Genomic DNA, 20,004 nt, shown 5'->3' with positions numbered 1-20,004 from the left:
ATAAACCCGCATTTTTTATCAAATCCAAATGGCGAAAATCTAACACATAGACATCTTGAAACATAGAAACCATCTTGTCAACATGTCTCGTGCAACATCCTGCTAATGATGAAACGCATCCCAATAGACAGTCCTGCCTATAACCATATGCTCTTGTGTCCACATATGAGGACATTACATTTCTGCTTCACTGCACCATGATACATTTATTAAAACATTGACCCTTTGGCCAACATTATGGGAATCCCAGTCAAAAGTTTCTACAGCCAGTCCATACAGAAATCCTCATCCATTTTTTTATTTTTTACAAAGTTTAACTTTTATACTTGCTAGTTCCTTCTAATCCTTAATAGCTAGGATAAATTAAAAATTCACATTAAGAAAAAAAAAAAAAGAAAGTACGGGTTTCAGGAGGATGTAAAACAATCTTACTACCAATAAAAGAACATAAAATACAAATAAAAACTTTAAAATCTTCCCTGGTAAAGGTATTTTAACTTCAAACACCTAATTTAACACACATGTAGCAAAATATCTCTTGTCCTGCTAGAACCTTTAAACAACTTAGCTCTGTTATAAAGTGTATACCACAAATAGCCAAATATGTGCTGAAGTGGGAATAAAACCGCAACAAAACCCACCAACCTGCATTTTTCTATGTATTCTGCTCCTCCAGACTCAGGTCGTCCTGCCACGAGCACCCTGAACCGGTTCTCCGCCCTGCAGCAGGCGGCACCTTCCTCCACCCCTTCCTCTTCCTCCATGGACTCAGACCGCAGAGCTCTTAACAGGCAAGTCAAAATAAAAGTCACTTATTTTCTGCACCCTTTATTTTCCCCCTTAAAAACACACTGCATGCTCCACTGATGACCTCCTTTATGTGCCACGTGTCTGGGCCACTGACCTAAACTGATGGGACTGAGGAACTGAGGAGAACCAGCAGGACGTTAAACCTGGTGTAACATCTTAAAATAACTCAAACAGAATAAAATTAGATTAAAGGATTTTAAATGCACCTTTTTAGCGTGAAAAATACAACAATTTTCCCAAAAATCATCAGAGCTCCTTATAATCCGGTGCTCCTTATGTATAAATTCTATCAGTCAGGTATTAAGGAGCAGTAAAGACACTCTGCTGAAGTACAGAGAAGTTTCTCCAACACTAAGGCTGGAGCAGTATTGGCCTTAGCATTAGCCGCTAACCGCAGTGCTAGCTCTTTCACAGTTCAGGTACAAGCTACATGAGACGAACCGCTAGCTGATGGCACTGTAGCTTACCGGAATACTCAGGGTTCCTCAGTCTCGCGCTGTCGGGTTAGCGGCTAATGCTAATGCTGCTGCACCCAGCCTTAGAACTGGAGAAACTTCACTGAAAACTCACTCTTAGACTAAATATTGAAAAATCTAAGCTAAAACTGTTAATAAAAGGAAGCGTTTTACTCACCCAAATACATTTTATCAGGTTATCAGAGGAGAAATCTGTGTAGATTAAAATTTAACTCGTTTGACTTAAAAAAAAGTTTTTTTTGTTAAGTTTAGTTTGTTAATTGGATGCTTCCCCATTTGAAGGGAATCCTCAATAGTGTCGTTAAATAATGCGTCTCATAGTCCGAAAAATACAGTAATTCTTTAATTAAACTATAAAAACTCCTTAAAATAAAATATCTTACAGAAGTAAATAAAATGGCAGATTTCTCCCAAAGAGGAAATCTTTGGTACATGGTTAATACTGAGTTAATATGCTAAAAGTGATTATCTGAGCCTCACCCCAAGCATTTTAATGCCTGTATGTTTTGACATGATGTGGAAATGACAAACTTTAAACTTAAGACTCTTTCATGTTTTACTACACCAAAAGTGTAAATGTTACACCTAGTGAGTAGAGAGTTCTCCTTTAAGAGGTTTAAGTGTCTGTAGTAAATTCTAGTGTAGTGGGTTGAGCTTCTCAATTGGTTTTTCTTTGGTTTTATATAATTTTTATTATAATTTTTTTTACTTTAAGCAGAAGCAGTTCCAGTAGGGACCGCAGTGACCGGGACAGAGGAGACCGGGGCGATCGGGACCGAGGGGATCGGTTTGACCGGTTCGAGCGGAGAGACAGCCGGGAGGACCGGAACCGCCCCGCCATCACCAAGCGCAGCTTCAGCCGAGAGAACCAGGAGCGCTCCAGCGGAGCCGACAACCGCGCCGCCTCCGACGCCGTCCGCCGCGTGGCCAGCATGACCGACGACCGGGGCAGCCGGGAGAGAGCCAGGAGCAAAGAAACCGGTAAGCATGGTGGCGGGGGTATCGTTTTCGGAGGGAATCATTGTAGTGCACTCATCAAATCATACTCTTACTGTTACTATGGGGTGAGTGTGTGAGTGCTGGCCAGTATATCCAGTAGGGGTGGGCGATACGGCCCTAAAATAATATCACGATATTTCATGGTATTTTCACAATAATTATACTCTTGGCGAGTATATGACAAAACATTTGAATTAAAAAAATACATATTTCAAGAATACACTACTGCAACAAAAAATGAAAATGTAATTTTATTATCTATGGTGTGATATAACACACCCCTAACTGAGATATTAAAAATACAAGAATTTTATCAGGTTTGTAAAAGAAGTCAATGATTCAGAATAATCACCGAGTCATGATACTAATAGTAATAATAATGCACTTTAAATATCTCCATATATCCAGGATTAAAGTAAAATAAATTATACTGGACAGAATCTGTCTCTAGTAGATATATAATGAGAAATGATGAACAGTGTGAATTTTTCTTTTAGCTAAAAACAGTATAAAAGTAGAACCCTGATCTGATAATTAGGGGTGGGTGATATTGCACCATATTTCAGGATATAATATTGTTTGTATTCAAAATCTTGGCGATATTGTTGTGTACGACACACGATATAACACATCCCTAATATCCCGTATAGCAGAGGGGAAATTAGCGGTATGGCAGTATGTGAAAAATACACACCGGTTTTAGAGGCACTGAATCGGTTCCTAGAATCGGTCCTGGGTATGGAAAAGTCATAAAACTCCCAAAACACTGAATATGAGGTGTAAAAAAACTTCAAGAGCAGTAACTGAACTAAAAGTATTTAACTGAAGAAAGAAGGGAATTATCTATGATTTTAATACTTTAATGCCTCTAATAGTTCAATAATAGCATTATAATTTGATATTAAACTTGTCTAATTTGTGCAATACGTAATACTTTTGAATGCGTAAACATTTGAGTGTTTTATTTCCGTTTATTATGTTTATGGTACTATTTTTAAAAAGGAAGCCATGTTAAAGTTGTTGAAGTTGATCTTTCTTTTTAAGGGCTATTGTTTGTTTTTCAGCTGTTTTTCTGATAATAAAGTCTGATTTCTTTATATATTGTGTAAATTTGTGGGACAAAGTAAACCCAATAGTAATTCAAGCCTTAATTTAAAGCCTTAGTGATTTATATTATAGCCCAGGCATGCAAAAAAACAAAAAAATAAACACATTGTGAAATATATATATATTTTTAATCATAACACCCAGCGCTAGTGTGTGTTCGTTTTTAAATGCTTGGGTTTGAGTTGTTTGAATGGTAGTTATTGGGTCAGAGATTTACACCCTCTTGTGGCAAAACATTAAAATTAGAGCAAACTGGATCTTCTGCAGCTTTTTTTTCCTCAGTTCCTTTTTAGTCCACAAGAGGGCGCACTCTGTTTTAGATTGATGTAGTGCTGCACACGCAGACTATATTGCCAACGTTTTTTTAATATGGTGAACCATAATAATAATACTGAAATATTGACATATAACTGTTTTTATCAAAAAAAAAAAATCACACTGTTCTCATTTCCTGTTATATATCTTCTTGGGACTATAGATTATATCTGTCCAGTATAATTTATTTTACTTTAATTCTGGATATATGGAGATATTTAATTATTATTTTATACAGAGTGGAATATATTATATTTCTGTATATATGCACAGTGGAGCTGATAAAACATAACAGGATTATGGCTGTAGAAGCAAACAAGAAGGTGGTACTACTATTTTTAATGGTGTAAAAAGAGTTGCATTGTAGTCAGTGCTGCTACTGTTATTGATTGATTGATTTGATTTATTTATTTTCATATTTCTGTCCGTTTTCTGCAGTGAAACGTGAAGCAGCGCCGACGCCGCCTCCCGCTCCATCCAAACCGGCTCTGAGTGAGGAGGAGGTGGAGAAGAAAGCCACGGCCATCATCGAGGAGTACCTCCACATCAACGACCTGAAGGTAAACAGCATTTTAGCATTTTGACTTAAATAATGACGATTAATCAACTAATCGAAAAAATAATCGGCAGATTATTTGGCTATTTTTAAAATAGGTTTATTTTGATTTCAAGTTGACAGATTTGATTTTATAACTGTCAACCTGAAACCAAAATAAACCCATTTTAAGTAGTCCACTAATCTGCAGATTATTTATTCGATTAGTCGATTAATCGCGATTGTTTGTCATGCCCTCTATTTGATTTTTCCTTTTGATGAGGATTTTGAGTCGGTGCATCTTTTACTGCGTCTTCACAGCAAAAATTTTACTGCCCTATAGAGATTTTGCTGGATTTTTTTTTTTTTTATATTATATAAGTAGTATGACGTACCTATTTTAACCTAAACGGGACAAGCAACAGCCGGTCTTGTATGAACAGCTCTTATATTATACTTCTAAGTGTCTTAGAATATGTCCTAAATGTGAATGTTAATAGAATTTGTCTTACTTTAAATTTTGACCAAGTTTTGTAAAAAAATTATTTTTGTTCTATTGTGATGAAGTGGTTTGTAATTTCTAATGAGAAACAAAGTTATTTTACAATTTGTTTAATTATTAGTACTTGCTACGTGTTTTTTTTTTTTTTTTTTTTTTTTTTTTTTACATTTTCCTTTATTTTATTTTTTATTATTATTATTTTTTTGCTATATTTGAAAATAAAAAAATTTCGGGTGCTCTTAATTAATGAATTAATGTTACTGTGTTCCACAGCTTCCAAAAAGCCTTAATTTCAAATGGTTTAAAATGCGCTATGTTTTGGCTAGTTTAAGACTTAGATTTTGTGCTGGGTATTTTTGCTGGACCTGGCAACCCCTTGCTCTTAGAGAACGGGTTTACCACAATCTGCAGTTCCACCAGAGACCTTCACTATCACTTCAGAACCAGAAAAGCCACTAAACATGGGATTTAAACTCCTGTATATAAATAAGCTCATTGTACATTTAAACATACAGTACGGCTGTTGTCTTGTCCCTTATCTGGTGTGTTTACATGCTTTTTAGAAAGACTGAGCAATTTATGCTCAATCACTCTTCAAAGATCATTAACTAACAAATCGTTGCAGCTCTGATTTGTAATATAAATTAGTTTGAGTGTGTGTGTGATGTTAACGGTGTGTGTTCTCTGTGTGGCCTGTAGGAGGCGGTGCAGTGCGTGCGGGAGCTGAACAGCACCGCTAATCTCTTCGTGTTCGTTCGGGTGGGGGTGGAGTCGACTCTGGAGCGCAGCACCATCGCCCGAGAGCACATGGGCCTGCTGCTGCGCCAGCTGATAAGCGCCAGCATCCTGCCCAAAGACCTGTACTATAAAGGGTGAGTCTTATTAGTACTGGTTACAATCCCATTTCTGATTTATACGCCTTGTTTTTTGAGAAAATGGGTGAAATTCGTCTATATAATGGAGCAATGGAGCTCTAAAGTTCAGCAACCTAACTGCTGCTGCTGGTTGACTAGTTAACTTTAGTTTTTATCGTAGGTCTTAAAAAAAGGAGGGAGCAAGAGGGGAGCAACAGTCAAAAAAAAAAAAAAAGTCAAACCCTTTATTTGTCTGTATTGGGCAACTAAAATTAGCTTTTATTTTATTTTTTCTTTCCACCTTAAACAATTCAGCCTCTTGTCTGTTGCACTATTTAAGGCGGAACGAGAAATTTAGCTAGATAGCTAGCTACCAAGGCACGGTAATGCTTGTTACAAAGAAAATGGCCATAAAACATTGAAACTACCATATTTGTCGGACTATAATTCAATTCAGAGAATGGAGCAGTGTTAGCATTAGCTGCTAACCGCGCTAAGCACTAGCTCTTTCCTTGTTCAGTGTTTATCATGTTAAAACAAGCTACGTGGGAGAAACCGCTAGCTGATATTACCCTGGCTTACCAGAACACTCAGGGTTCCTCAGTGTAGCTCTGTCGGTCAGCATTTACTGTTAGGCGCTAATGCTAATACTGCTGCACCCAGCCTTAGTGTAAATCTGGAAATCTAAGCTTGCTGTACTTAAACAGAAGCGTTTACCTTATTCACACAAATACAGTTTTAAGGAGAGAAATCTGTGTAGATTAACATTCAGCACTCGTTTAACTTAAATAAACAAAATAACAGTTTTGTTTACGTAGCTTAGCGTTACCTAAAGTTACCAGAGCTCCAGTCTGGTTAAATATAACGTACCGGTTATTTTATTGTAATGTGAACATGCTCCACTGATGACCTCCTTTATGTGCCACGTGTCTGGGCCACTGACCTAAACTGATGGGACTGAGGAACTGAGGAGCTGTTTGTTTATTATTTGTAGTGAAATTAATGATTAAAAAAAATTATCCGATTGTACTATTTGATCTTTGGCAGCCTTGTTCGTGCATTCTCTAAAACAATAAGCTTATAAATGAATTTCATCTCATTATTTTAGCCTTTTCCCCTTATTGAATATAATTAGCACCTTGTATAATTTGTACATTGCAATTATATTGCTTTAATTGTTAGTAAATGATGTATTTTGTCTGTTTTGTACTGATGTTTTTTTAGGTAAAGAGCAGCACCCTCTGCTGGTGATTTAGTCATTAACTCAGGCTTTTGTGTGAATAATGCAATTACACATGAAAATAGTGGCTCAGTGAATCAGAAGAAGCAGATTTATAATTATTATTTATAATTATAACCTGAACCGCAGCTTGTTTATGGTGATTAAGGCCGATTTTAGTACACAGTGGTTAATCCCGCCTCATTAGCCGTCAAATTATAGCAGTATCTGATCAACCCTGATGCAGCACACCTTCCTGCACAGCAGGGTACCACATACACACTGCATACACACCCCATACACACACACTTACACTTACTGATCACTGCCGTACGTACAAACAGTTCAGCTCCAGAGTGTAAGGGCAGATGTTGCAGTATTAATTAGTATGAAAGGCTGTGCAATAAAAAAATAATGCTTCATTCAATCATGATGTCGCATGATCAGATAATAAATGTTGTGCTACCATATTTTTCGCACTATAATATAAGATGCACTTAAAATCCTTTAATTTTCGCAAAAATAGTCAGTGCACCTTATAATACAGCAAATTCTACCACTCAGGTATTAAGGAGCAGTAAAGCCACTGTACTGAAGTACAGAGTTATACACTATATGCTAATCTTGGCTAGCGCTAGCAGTTAGCTGCTCATGCTGCTGCACCCAGCCTTAGTGTAAATCTGGATATCTAAGCTTACTGTATATAAACTGAAGCACTTTGTTCAGTGTTCAACATTTAGCAGTGTAATTTTTTGACTATTAAGCTAAGTTCGAAATTAATATTTTTTTTAGTTATAGTTTTTAATTTTTTAGCCTTTCGCAAACAGAATTTCAAGAATTTCTAGATTTTTTTTTTATTAATTGTCCATTTTTGTATGTTGCAACACAAAACTAATAGTATGATCCAACTTGCAAAATGCAAAAATTGAAAAATCTGAATTTTTAATTTTTTTATTTTTTACAATTTACAATTACAATTGAAAATGAGGCAGAAATGAGGGAACTAAAATTGGAAAAATGGATAAACTGGTTTCTTCTACACTGCACAACATTTAAAAAATGCTAAATTAGAAGGGAAACATGGAGACACCCCTGTTCCTTACTAGTGCCACATAATGGGCTTTATAATCTGGTGCCTCTTGTGTATGAAAATAGCTCAGGAAATAGACGTTCATTGATGCTGCGCCTTATCTGGTCCCCCTTATTGAAACGTGAAACATATGGTACAGTAATGATTTTTAATATTTTTAATATATTAATATTAATGCGTTTGTTTCTGGTGTTTTTTTTTGTTTGTTTTTTTTTTTCTCAGGCTTCAGGAGATCCTGGAGGTTGCTGATGATATGGCTATCGACATTCCTCATATCTGGCTGTACCTTGCTGAGATCATCACTCCCATGCTGCATGAGGGAGGAATCCCTATGGCAGAGCTCTTCAGGTGGGCGTCACCTTCAGTTTCAGTAGTTAAATCAACAGTATGGATATTGTTTGTGTGCATTTTTGAGGCAAACATTTGAGTACAGAGTGTAATTTTTGGGCTTTTTCTGGCTGCTGCGCCTGCGCAGATCTCCACAGCCAGTTTGTTACAGTTTGAACGTAAAATAACTTTTTCTAGATAACTGTACTGTGATATATTAAGTATCAAAGTATCGGTTTGTCAACAGTATTGCCGAGACATATCAATATATATCGTAGAGAATTGATATATTGAGTATCGTAGAATCGCAGTATCAAGATAATATTGTATTGTGTAGTATCAGAATTGTCTTGATGTATCGAGTATCATAGAATCAGGATATGTTGATTATCATCAAAATGTATTGTGAAATCATATTTTAGAGAATTGTCTTGATATATTGAGTATCGCAGTATCGTGTTATCGATATTGTGGGAAACGTATCAAAGGTATCGTAGAGAGTTGTCTTGATATCTTTATATCCTCGTTATTGTGGGAGATGCATCATAAATCATATCGCATTGTAGAGAATTGTCTTGTGATTGAGTATCATAGAGTCACAATCATAATCATTATTGTTGCAACATATTGATATATCGTAGAGAATTGTCTTGTGATATGTTGAGTTACTATATTGTAATCTTTTGTGAAAAACGTATCAGATATTGTATCGCGATACAATAAAATTAATATATTCATTCTAAAAACTGGGGTGTCGGGTCTCTTTTTGCTGGAGTTCTTCTTCTGGTCACGTCACGCGTCTTTACGTACTTGCGTCACACGTACAGCCTCTAAACTTACTGAATGCAAGCGGCTGGTGGAGCAATGGGGACTTCAGAAGGGGAAACAGAGAATAGTCTTGTGACGTATTGAGTAATGCTGATGATCATGATATTGTATCATGAAGTACTGTAGAGAATTGCCTTGTAATATATTAAGTATTGCACAATTACAGTATCGTAATATATAATCGCCATCATGGGCAACGTATCGTGATGACTTATCGTAAAATGCCCTAAGATTCACAACACTAGTGAATATAGCGTCTTCGGTTTTACTCTGGGTGAATGAGCTACTGAGCTCTGAGTTTCCCCTTCTGAAGTCCCCATTGCTCCACCAGCCGCTCGCCTTCAGTAAGTTTAGAGGCTGTACGTGTGACGCAAGTACGTAAAGACGCGTGACTTGACCAGAAGAGCAAGAACTCCTGCGAAAAGAGACCCGACACCCCAGTTTTTAGAATAAATATATATTATTAGAATTAGCAGACATGGTGGTTCAGCACACTGATACCATTAAACACTATATTTTATCCATATTCTTCTCTTCTAAGAAATGCTTCTGCGTTTAGTTTAGAAACTAAATAATGCAGACTAATACTTTAAGGTGAAATGTAACGAACATTCAAACAAGTGCTAGACATTATAGAACTCTGCTTCAGTAAAAATTAGTTAAGTATTTTATCCGGTTCGCTGTAATGTGAACCTGCTCCAGTGATGACCTCTATTATGTGCCACGTGTCTGGGCCACTGACCTAAACTGATGGGACTGAGGAACTGAGGAGCCATCTGTATATTAGTTAAAGTAAAATTAATGGTTATAAATGATTCGATTGGGGGAAAAAATGATTAATAATATAGTTTTTGTTATAATACAGTACATATATTTAAAAAATCTAGTATAGTGCTGCTAGAGTTAAAATTAAGGGTTGAATGATTGATATATAGTTTAACAGTTGAATTAGTGCTCTAGCTGTGTTTTATTCATATTATATTATTTATGTTTATAAACCTGTTATCTGATGCTATATTATAGGGAGGTGGCGAAGCCTCTGCTGTCGATTGGGAAAGCTGCTACTCTACTGGTTCAGATCCTCAACCTGCTCTGTAAAGGACTGGTAAGTTATCTTGCAGCACAAAACCAGATTTTATTATTATTCTATCATTTTTGTTGTTAAACCTCACATACACTCTTTAATAATGTATTTCCTGTCTGTATTTCTGTTGTTTAGAGCCATAAAAAGGCTGGAGCTCTGTGGAACGAAGCCGGTCTCAACTGGAAGGACTTCCTGCCGGAGGACGAGGACGTTAACAAGTTTGTGACGGAACAGGTAATAAAATCACTGTTTCAGGTCTTTAATGCCTTACCTTTAGAGGCACTATGAAGTGCTGCGTAGGACAGCACAGCTAATGCTAGCCAGTTAGCATCAAAAGCTAACACACTGGAGAGACTGTAGCTCATCTCCGTGGACACAAACACTCGTCTTGCTCTGTCCTGCCTGGAGAGAAATGAGAAGAGCACTTTATCTGAGGAGCTCCTGTTGCTGTTTTTCACTGTAAATAATAAAACTGCTTAAAACTCTGGAGACAAGGTGCAAAAAAACTTCAAGAGCAGCAACTACAGCCCTGTTTAAATATATTAATACTGTAGCTTAAAGGATAATATTAAGGCACACTGGAGAACTAAAGGAATTGTGATGTTAATGCCTCTAATTGACTTAAGGAATTGCTTAGAACTATCTTAAGTCCGTTTATAGGTTATTGAACTGTTTCAAATAATTAGGTTTTTGGTGCGTCTCTTTTTAAGGTCTGTTTTACATTTTTCAGCTGTAGGTGTGAACACAACCTTAAACGATTATTGATTACCCAATATATTAATACAAACTTTTTATTCAAGGATTTACTTATCTTTTTTTTTTTTTTTTTACTTGAAACAAATATTAAAATCAAGTTTTAAGTGTTAATAATGGGTATTAAAATGTAAATAAAACACAGCATTAGAATTTTTATTTTATTTTTATGTTAGTGAGTTTGTTTTACATTTGTATGTATTTTAAATTTATGATTTATTTTGTTTTTAAGACCTTTAAATTTTGGTTAATGCCTTTTTAATAGGTGGTATTTCTTTTGAAACATCTAAAGATGGGAATTTTAGAGCCTGTGCGCAACTAATGTAAAGTAATTTCTGTCATTTATCTAGCTTTTTTATATTAGTAATTTGCTGCTTAGTGTATTTTGCTAAATGTTTTTGAGCTTTGTAAAGGTTTTCTTAGCGAACGGTGTCTGATTTGACTTAATATCGAATATCAAATCCTTTATTTTAAACCCTAATCAACACAAAAGCAGTTTCCCAATACTTTTGCCCAAATAGTCCCCTCTATTTAGATCGGTGTAATTTGCGTGTAATAATCTGGGTTATTTTAAGTGTTTTTTTTTTTTTTTTTTTTTTTTTTTTTTTATTCTCTGTAGAAGATGGAGTTTACTCTGGGAGACGAGTCTGAGAAGTCCAGTAAGAAGCAGCTCAGCGCCGAGGAGCTGAACAAGAACCTGGACCGCCTGATCCAGGACAAGGCCAACAACCAGAGGATCCACGACTGGGTGGAGGTAAGGGGGGACTTTTAAACACAGATTCTTAGCTTTAGAACTGCCCAGCCATTTTTAATGTTGGCTTTTATGGCTTTTTTTTAATATGACTAGAACTACGATCAGTATTTCTTAATTTAATCAAAGAGCTAAAATTCTAGTTTCTAGTATTGTTCTGAAATGCTATTAAATATCCAAAATCAGTGTAAAAGCAATCATTGATTTTGTGCCACCAGTGTTCTGCCCTTTGTGCTCAGCTTGAATACAGTAAACTAAATGCAGCATCTTGCAAAACTTGGATTTTCTTTTTACCCATTCTTGGTTTCCTGTTCCAATATGGAACTATAAAATATAATTATATAGAAGTATGCAGAATGGAAAAAATTGCATGTAAAAACTTATTTTTCTATTTTCTAAACCAGAAAATTAGGATATTCTAAAAAATAATGCTCTGAATTTCTATGGTTGATTTTAATATATTTGTACATGCTGCATTACCTGTTTACAATCTTATTTGGTGACAATGACATGGATTCTAAATAATCAAAAACAAATGATAAATTGCGTAAATAAAAAAGCATATTGAATTTTGACATTTCCAATGTGTAAAAACCCTGCCATTCTTATATTTAAGGGTTTGGGCAATGTGCGTTTTACAGTTTTTAAAATCATTACATTAAGCTTTATCTGGATGGGATTAGTTTCTCAGGGGGTTCTGGGTTAATTTTTAAAATCTGTTTTTCTCAGAAGTCCCTTTAAAAAATTACAGGTTGAATTATCTACTGTTTTTCTCTGAACTCAGTTTTGTCTCCTCGCCTTTAAATAAAATAGATATTTGTCCACTGCCGCGCACCGTAATTACACTTTGGGCACGCCATGGTTTCCACGGAGATCCACTTTAAAAAAAACACAACAGCGAGTGGAAATGGAGGAGCTACTGAACTCTGTGATGCCTAAAAACTCACTGGTCCTCCTGTTTTTTTCAGTTTCAGTCCGGATGCAGGAGTTTTATCACTGAGGAGAAGTGTGAAATATTTTTTCTATTTTTCACAGACGTCCCCCTGAGAAACTGATCAAATCCGGATACGGCTTTATAGTGTACCCATTTGTTTTATTAGTGTGTTATTTTTTTTGCACATTTAAATGTAGCTCCTAGTGTGTAAGATGCTAAAATGCTGATTTTTTTTTTGTGTTTGTAGGCGAATCTTGATGAGCAGCAGGTTGCCTCCAATCAGTTTGTGAGGACCTTAATGACCACAGTGTGCCAGTCCGCCATATGTGAGTAAAATCTGTTTTTCTTCATTGTTTCGTTTAATTATTGATCATTTTTTAACCGTTAATCTGCTTTAGTAGCACATTCTGCACTAAACAGATACTCACTGCTTATTTAACCTGTTTTATAAATAAGTACAGTAGTCTAAACCCATATATAAAGCAGGTAAAGTACTGTATTAATTGTTTAACTGTAATTTGTTCCTCTGGCAGGTGAGAGCCCGTATAAGGTGGATGTGGAGAAGATTAATCAGAGGGCGAAGCTGCTGCAGAAGTATCTGTCAGATGAGCAGAAGGAGCTTCAGGCTCTCTACGCTCTCCAGGCTCTGATGGTTCAGCTGGAGCAGCCGGCCAGTGAGTGTTTTATTTTTTTATATTTTTTATTATTATTTTTAAAGAGAGGCTTCTGAAAAGTATTAATCTTGTCTACACTTTCAACTGGCCAAATTATAGGAAAAATCTTTCTAATCTATTAATCAAATAAATACCTAATTAAATAACTAATTAGAAAACTTAATGTTCTGTCGAATCCGTACTCAAGCAAACTATATTTATCATTTATGAACTTAAAATCTGCGATTGTACAGCTAGAATATTGGAAAAGGAGAAGGAATCTAATCAAGAGGAAGATGGATGATCACAAACCATCAAACCACCAAACTGAACTGCTTGAATTTTTGCACCAGGAGTAAAGCAGCATAAAGTTATCCAAAAGCAGTGTGTAAGACTGGCAGTGTTGGGCACGTTACTTTGAAAAAAATAATTAATTATAGTTACTAGTTACTTCTCCAATAAGGTAACGGAGTTACTAACTGAGTTACTCCACTATAAAAGTAACTAGTTACCAGTAAAAGTAACTATTGCGTTACTTTTGTTACTCGCCGTGTTTCATAAGCCAGATGTATAGAGTGCACAACAGCAAAGACAAGCACCTGCATAGAGGTTTGTTCATGACTAATTTTTTGTTCGGGGACTTAATTTGAACTCGACGTGCACTTTCTAACCTTTGACCTCAGTGAGTGTGATAGTGTTGTATTTCCATCTGGAAAAAGCTGTTTTACCACTGGAGTCCTCCTCAGTGTCTCTCTCTATGCGCTGTAAACACTCTTTCTCTGATTGGCTGAAGATGTTGTCTTACTATACCTTAGCCAATCACTGCTTAGGCGTTTATCTCATCCTCCCCTCCCTTGTGACTCACACACACACACACACACACACTTGTGCCTTTGTCTGTATGCGGGAAGTTGGTGCCAAGATGCATGAAAAACCAGGGTTATTCCACCAAATATTGATTATTTCTGAACTCTTAAAACTTTATGAATATGAACTTGTTTTCTTTGCATTATTTGAGGTCTGAAAGCTCTGCATCTTTTTTTTGTTATTTTAGCCATTTCTCATTTTCTGCAAATAAATGACTATTTTTATAGGAAAAAAGCCATCATGTACTGATAATGGCATGGATATATATATATATACATAGACTCCACATAGCGTAGCAGTTGGCACCAGGAGGCAGGCTATGCAGAGTCTATGTATATATCTCTTATTTTCTCTTTTAATCTTGATATTAGAGAAAACACTGCACTATCACTTGAAATAAATATATATTTTTGTTATATAGATACATGATATTTGGTGTATCTTAATTTTTTTTTATATTGACCAATTCTCGTCTCTTTTTCTCTTTGTGTAGATCTGTTGCGGATGCTGTTCGACGCTCTGTACGACGAGGACGTCATCAAAGAGGAAGCTTTCTACAAGTGGGAGTCCAGCAAAGACCCCGCCGAGCAGATGGGGAAGGGCGTGGCCCTCAAATCCGTCACCGGCTTCTTCAATTGGCTCCGGGAGGCGGAGGAGGAGTCGGACAACAACAGCTAATCCCAGACCACGCCTCCTTTTTTCCTATTGTTTTATTTGTCTTCGTTTTGAGGGAAAATCAGAAAATCAAGGGAAGAAAAGGGGGGCGTAAAAAGAGGGCGGAGCTTTTCCGACTGCAACTACGATTACGACTACGACAAACTTGAACTCTTCGTGAATCTTCTCTATTGAGAGGCTCTCCATCGGAAACATTGAAACAAACTACAATCATAACTTCTACAACTTTTTTATTTTATTTTTTGTTTTTTGTTGCTCTATACTCCTTTTTGGTGGAGAGCGCCCACTTCGCGAAGAAGAAGTAATAAAAAATGATGCTGATAAAAATGACGATAAAGATAAAAATAAAAAAATGCGTAAAGTTCTGGGGGAGTTGGAATGATGCTGATGGTTTGCTTATATCAAAAACGCGTTAGCGGCCACGCGCCGTCACTTACAATAAAACGATAAAATGCTGAAAAGATGATTTTATGTAGTTTGTTGGGGGGAAATAAACTAGCAAACTACCTGAAAAATTAATAAACAAGCAAACAAAAATGGCACCAACCTGCGCTGTGCATTAACCTGTCAGTGTAGATTTTATATATGCAACATGCTATATATAACATGTATAACATGCATCTGGTGCATTATAGTAGCCATTAGCATAAGAGGGCGGTGTCATTCGTTCATTCACTCTTTCATACATACATGCATATAAAATAAATATATATATATATCGTGTTCCGGAGGCACCAGATCTGTGCCGTTTCGGGTTTCTAACGTCAGATCAAACGCAGAGCGCTTAAGTAGGGATCTTTTTTGGTGTGTTTGCGAAAGAGGTTGGTGTTATTTTTAACTTTAACTGAGAGAAGCGAGAGGCCGGCGAGTGTAGTACGAGTATTTACAGACTTCTTTTCTCTTAACGACGGATGGATTTCGAGGTTTTTCCCCCCGTTTTCGCCTCCTGTTCGCTCCATTAGCGGGCTGGCGGTGAGCAGGACGGCGGGGGATGGACTTTGTTCTTTTGGCGTCTCGTTGCTGCTGGACGAGGGTCAACATGCTTCCTGTAAGCCATCCCTGTCCTGCTGCCTTCATCCTTTCTTCCTCTTCCTCCTCCCCGAACTTCTGCGTTTTACCTCTTCAGTCGACAGACTGTCGCGGCCTCGCGCCTCGGAAAAAAAGCCTGCAGTGGATTTTTAAGAGAAATCGTAATTAAAACATGAAGAGTAGAAATAAAAATAAAAATAAAAATGAATAAAAATAATCAACTTGATGATGATGATGATGACAGTAATGATCCTTAAAGCCTTTTCTACTTGCAGAGTGGAAACACATTTCAGGAGCGTTCTGTACATATATATTAAAGTTCTTTTTTTTTGTGGGTTTTTTTTTTTTTTTTTTCCATTTTATTTTTTCAGAAACTTAAAAAGAAAAATATCTGACGTTAATAATAATGCCATGTATTTTTTTTTTCTTTCCAACAACAAAAAAATATATATATGGCAGTTTCCCTGTATTTAAGAGCTTTCTTCCAGACGGTGAGAGGTGCTTAATAAACCATTGATTAGTTTTATTGAGAAAAAAAATGTAAATATTTTTTGTTTTTTGGTTTTTCTTTATTATTTAAGGATGAAATGCTTCTTTCACATCAGAAACTGGAAACGCTGGAGAAAAAGAACATTTGAAAATAATAAAAGACTATCAAGTTGCTAATGTGTGTGGTTTTGAAGGATGTGCATTGCAATAATTAATCATTGAATGTAATAATGTATATAAATTTTATATACACATACACAGCTCTGAGGACAAAAAATATAAGACTCTACTTTAGTTCTTGAATTAGTGTCTGATTTTGCTATTTATAGGTTTATGTTTGAGTAAAATGAACATTGTTGTTTTATTCTATAAACTACAGACAACATTTCTCCCAAATTACAAATAAAAATATTCTCATTTAGAGCATTTATTTACAGAAAATGAGAAATGACTGAAATAACAAAAAAGATGCAGAACTTTCAGACCTCAAATAATGAAATAAAGAAAACAGTCTATGAAAGTTTTCATGTGTCTTGGCATGTTCTCCTCCACTAGTCTTACACATTGCTTTTGGGAGACTCCAGACCTAAGCCCCACTGGGGTGGGGGGACTCTGAATGTAATCATGTAAGATGTAAGTTTGATGATCACAGCCATCAAACCAAACTGAACTGCTTGAATTTTTGCAGCAGGAGTAAAGCAGCATAAAGTTATCCAAAAGCAGTGTGTAAGACTGGTGGAGGAGAACATGATGCCAAGATGCATGAAAAAAAACTGTGATTAAAAACCAAACCAGGGTTATTCCACCAAATATTGATTATTTCTGAACTCTTAAAACTTTATGAATATGAACTTGTTGTTTTCTTTGCATTATTTGAGGTCTGAAAGCTCTGCTTCTTTTTTGTTATTTCAGTCATTTCTCATTTTCTGTAAATAAATGCTCTAAATGAGAATATTTTTATTTGTAATTTGGGAGAAATGTTGTCTGTAGTTTATAGAATAAAACAACAATGTTCATTTTACTCAAACATAAACCTATAAATAGCAAAATCAGAGAAACTGATTCAGAAACTGAACTGAAGTGCTTTCTTCATTTTATCAAGAGCTAATTTGAGCTTCTTGTGCTAAAGAAAAATGCAGTGTTTTAAGAAAAAGAAAAAAACAGTCTATTTATCGCTATCATGGTAAAACTTTTACTTGGACAAGATTTGAATTGCCGTCCTATTTCCTGGCTCTTAAAGTATCTAAACCTTGTTTATTTTAAAACACCCTCATTGTCACCTTCAGAGTGATGTTTCTATAACCATATCCTATGGGGCTTCAAATTTTTTTTTTTTTTTGTGCACATTACATAATTTGACTTCTCTCTGGCCAATCAGTGCTTCGAGAGCTTTAAACATCACTGTATAGTAAGTCCTTGCTCGAATTACTTGAAACCATGATTGAGCAGTTTCCTGCCCCTAAACCCATGCATCACCCAGTGCCCCTCCCAAAATACCCCTCTTTTTTTCTTGTTGAAAGAGACCAAATTTGCACGCTTGCAACACTGTTGCATCGTTTTGTGCGTTGTATATATTGTGTAAACCCAGGGTCACCTCATTTTTTGTTTTGTTGTAAAGTGTTCATGTTGAAATTTAGTGCAAAAACTGTGAAACAATACATTTTTGCAGAGGAATAGAGTTAAACTTCACTTTAAAGGATGTTTTACACATTTTATACAGTTATTTGATGTTAGCATAAGGTTTATTCCCATGTCTGCAGTGCTATTGGGTTAAGTTAAATGATTCTTTAAAGCAGTTAATATAAAACATAATTCAAATTGAATTTCTATTATTTATTTAGATATTTTAACAATGTCTTAAATATATATCTTAAGGATATGTGTCTTTTGCGTCATTGTGGAATAATCCATTCCCTTTAAAGGGTAACTAAATCCACCCTCTGCTTAAATTTGAAAAATGTAAAAAAAAAAATAATAATAAATGTGAGGACTAGTTTGGGAGGGACACTGGGTGATGTATGGGTTTAGGGGCGGGGCAGAAGGGAGAAAGTACATCGAAACATAATCCTCGCCTATAGCACAGTTAAACCTGTGAGGGCGCTGCAGAGGCAGAAATGTGAGCAATACATTTTTTTGTTTGTTTTTAAAGGTTAGGAGAGGTTAATAAACATTTTAAGCAGGATTTGTATCTTTCCTAACTTTAAATGTCCACATTTCAACTATTAACGGTTTTAGTGCTTATTTAAGAAAAGAACATTTGACGTAATCAGTGACATCACAACCTTCGCACTGTTTTCTTTTCAAGGGACTGCAGCACGCTTAGCAAACATAATTATTTCAATGTATATTTCTCATATTGACTCTATACTACAGATATATAGAGTATTAGTCCAACCTGTTTCGATAAAATGTAATGGTAAATACAATTTTAATTTTATAAAATCAAAATAATGTACCAATGAGAGAGAAAAAGAAATTTTCCATGAACAAATATTCAACATGTCTGCCACTCTAGCTCAACCAACTTTTGATTAATTTGTCCATCCTGTCGTAAAACATGTTTTTTAACAGGTTGGACACTATGCATGACATGAAATAAAAAGTGCTTTAGATGGAAAATACAATTTCTGTGTAGTCTGAAGTCTTATAAATATGATTAATATTTAAAATAAGTGTTGTTTTAAGGCTCTTAAAGGATTCCAGAAGACACGGTATACTAATAATGCAGTTGCATCAACAAATAGCAAATATAAATGTATAGTACAAGCTCTTTAAGGGAAATGATCTTTGATGGTGTAATAAAGTAATGTCCGTGTAAGCGGCTGTGGGTGAATGTAGGGTAATAGCAGGGTGTCCCGTCATTTTTTGCGAGCTGTATCGCCATTCTCTCACTGGAACATCAGGACCTGAAATAACTGATGAAGATGAACGCATGAGTCATCCTCGCTCTCCAGGCCTTCAAATCAACGTACGGCTTCCCTCCACAACGTCCTGCAAATTCAGCGACCTACTTCCAGACATGCTGACAATTCCTGCAGTAAATACGACACGCTACGTCCCGATGTCCTGAAACATTCGGGACTGTGATCCTGAGCTCTGTGACTAATAACCCACCACCCCTTCCCGTCCCCTCCCCCCCAATTACCTCAGAACACTGAGTCACCAGGCTTAACACTCATACTGGATACTATACTACTCAATCCCCCACTCTGAACGAGTAAATTCATCTCAATCTCTCACTCTGAACGAGTGAATTCATCTCAATCTCTCACTCTGAACAAACAAGTTCATCTCAATCTCTCACTCTGAACAAACAAGTTCATCTCAATCTCTCACTCTGAACAAGTGCGTTAATTTTAAACCCCCACTCAGGATATATGAGTTCATTTCAAACCCCCACAAATTTAGCTCAAACTCCTACTCCTACTCTGAACGAGTTTGTCTCAAACTTCTACTCTAAACAAACAAATTCATCTTAAACTCCTACTCTAATTGAATTTATCTTGAACTTCTGCACTGAATGAATGTGTTCATTTTAAACCCCAAACTGAACAAATTCATCTCAAACTCCTACTCTGAACGGGTGAGTTAATTTTAAGCCCCCACTCGAAATGAACGAGTGAGTGCATTAGTTCATTTTAACCCCCACTATGTATGAGTTCATCTCAAACTTCCACTCTGAACGGATTCATCTCAAACCTCCACTC

The 20,004-nt window shown here is 36.1% G+C and overlaps 1 protein-coding gene and 3 non-coding genes across 14 annotated transcripts in view; all 4 read left to right on the top strand.

Annotated features, from left to right (window-relative positions):
- The window catches only part of eif4g1a (eukaryotic translation initiation factor 4 gamma, 1a), a 53,736-nt gene extending 37,262 nt beyond the window's left edge, over nucleotides 1-16,474 (top strand). For 9 of the 11 annotated variants that reach the window (XM_049476734.1, XM_022668367.2, XM_049476733.1 and 6 more), the window contains 11 exons: nucleotides 677-791; nucleotides 2,002-2,267; nucleotides 4,146-4,267; nucleotides 5,444-5,616; nucleotides 8,130-8,255; nucleotides 10,086-10,167; nucleotides 10,282-10,380; nucleotides 11,519-11,653; nucleotides 12,832-12,910; nucleotides 13,118-13,258; nucleotides 14,598-16,474. In XM_049476734.1, the coding sequence (XP_049332691.1) occupies nucleotides 677-791; nucleotides 2,002-2,267; nucleotides 4,146-4,267; nucleotides 5,444-5,616; nucleotides 8,130-8,255; nucleotides 10,086-10,167; nucleotides 10,282-10,380; nucleotides 11,519-11,653; nucleotides 12,832-12,910; nucleotides 13,118-13,258; nucleotides 14,598-14,782 (1,523 nt within the window). In that variant the 3' untranslated portion in view covers nucleotides 14,783-16,474. The remainder of the gene's footprint in view (nucleotides 1-676; nucleotides 792-2,001; nucleotides 2,268-4,145; nucleotides 4,268-5,443; nucleotides 5,617-8,129; nucleotides 8,256-10,085; nucleotides 10,168-10,281; nucleotides 10,381-11,518; nucleotides 11,654-12,831; nucleotides 12,911-13,117; nucleotides 13,259-14,597) is intronic. The other 2 variants (XM_049476735.1, XM_049476728.1) reach the window with 1 other exon arrangement.
- LOC125802098 (small nucleolar RNA SNORD66) lies at nucleotides 859-934 on the top strand. The gene has a single exon (XR_007439056.1). It is a non-coding gene; the product is annotated as a small nucleolar RNA SNORD66 (small nucleolar RNA).
- Nucleotides 6,496-6,571, top strand: LOC125802096 (small nucleolar RNA SNORD66). The gene has a single exon (XR_007439054.1). It is a non-coding gene; the product is annotated as a small nucleolar RNA SNORD66 (small nucleolar RNA).
- Nucleotides 9,759-9,834, top strand: LOC125802100 (small nucleolar RNA SNORD66). Its single transcript, XR_007439058.1, has one exon. It is a non-coding gene; the product is annotated as a small nucleolar RNA SNORD66 (small nucleolar RNA).
- Nucleotides 16,475-20,004: the final 3,530 nt, after the last annotated feature.

This window comes from Astyanax mexicanus, chromosome 4, assembly GCF_023375975.1.
Source record: "Astyanax mexicanus isolate ESR-SI-001 chromosome 4, AstMex3_surface, whole genome shotgun sequence".
Classification (NCBI taxonomy): Eukaryota; Metazoa; Chordata; class Actinopteri; order Characiformes; family Acestrorhamphidae; genus Astyanax; species Astyanax mexicanus.
Note: the sequence above shows the minus strand (reverse complement) of the source record. Positions and strands in the feature narration are given on the sequence as shown.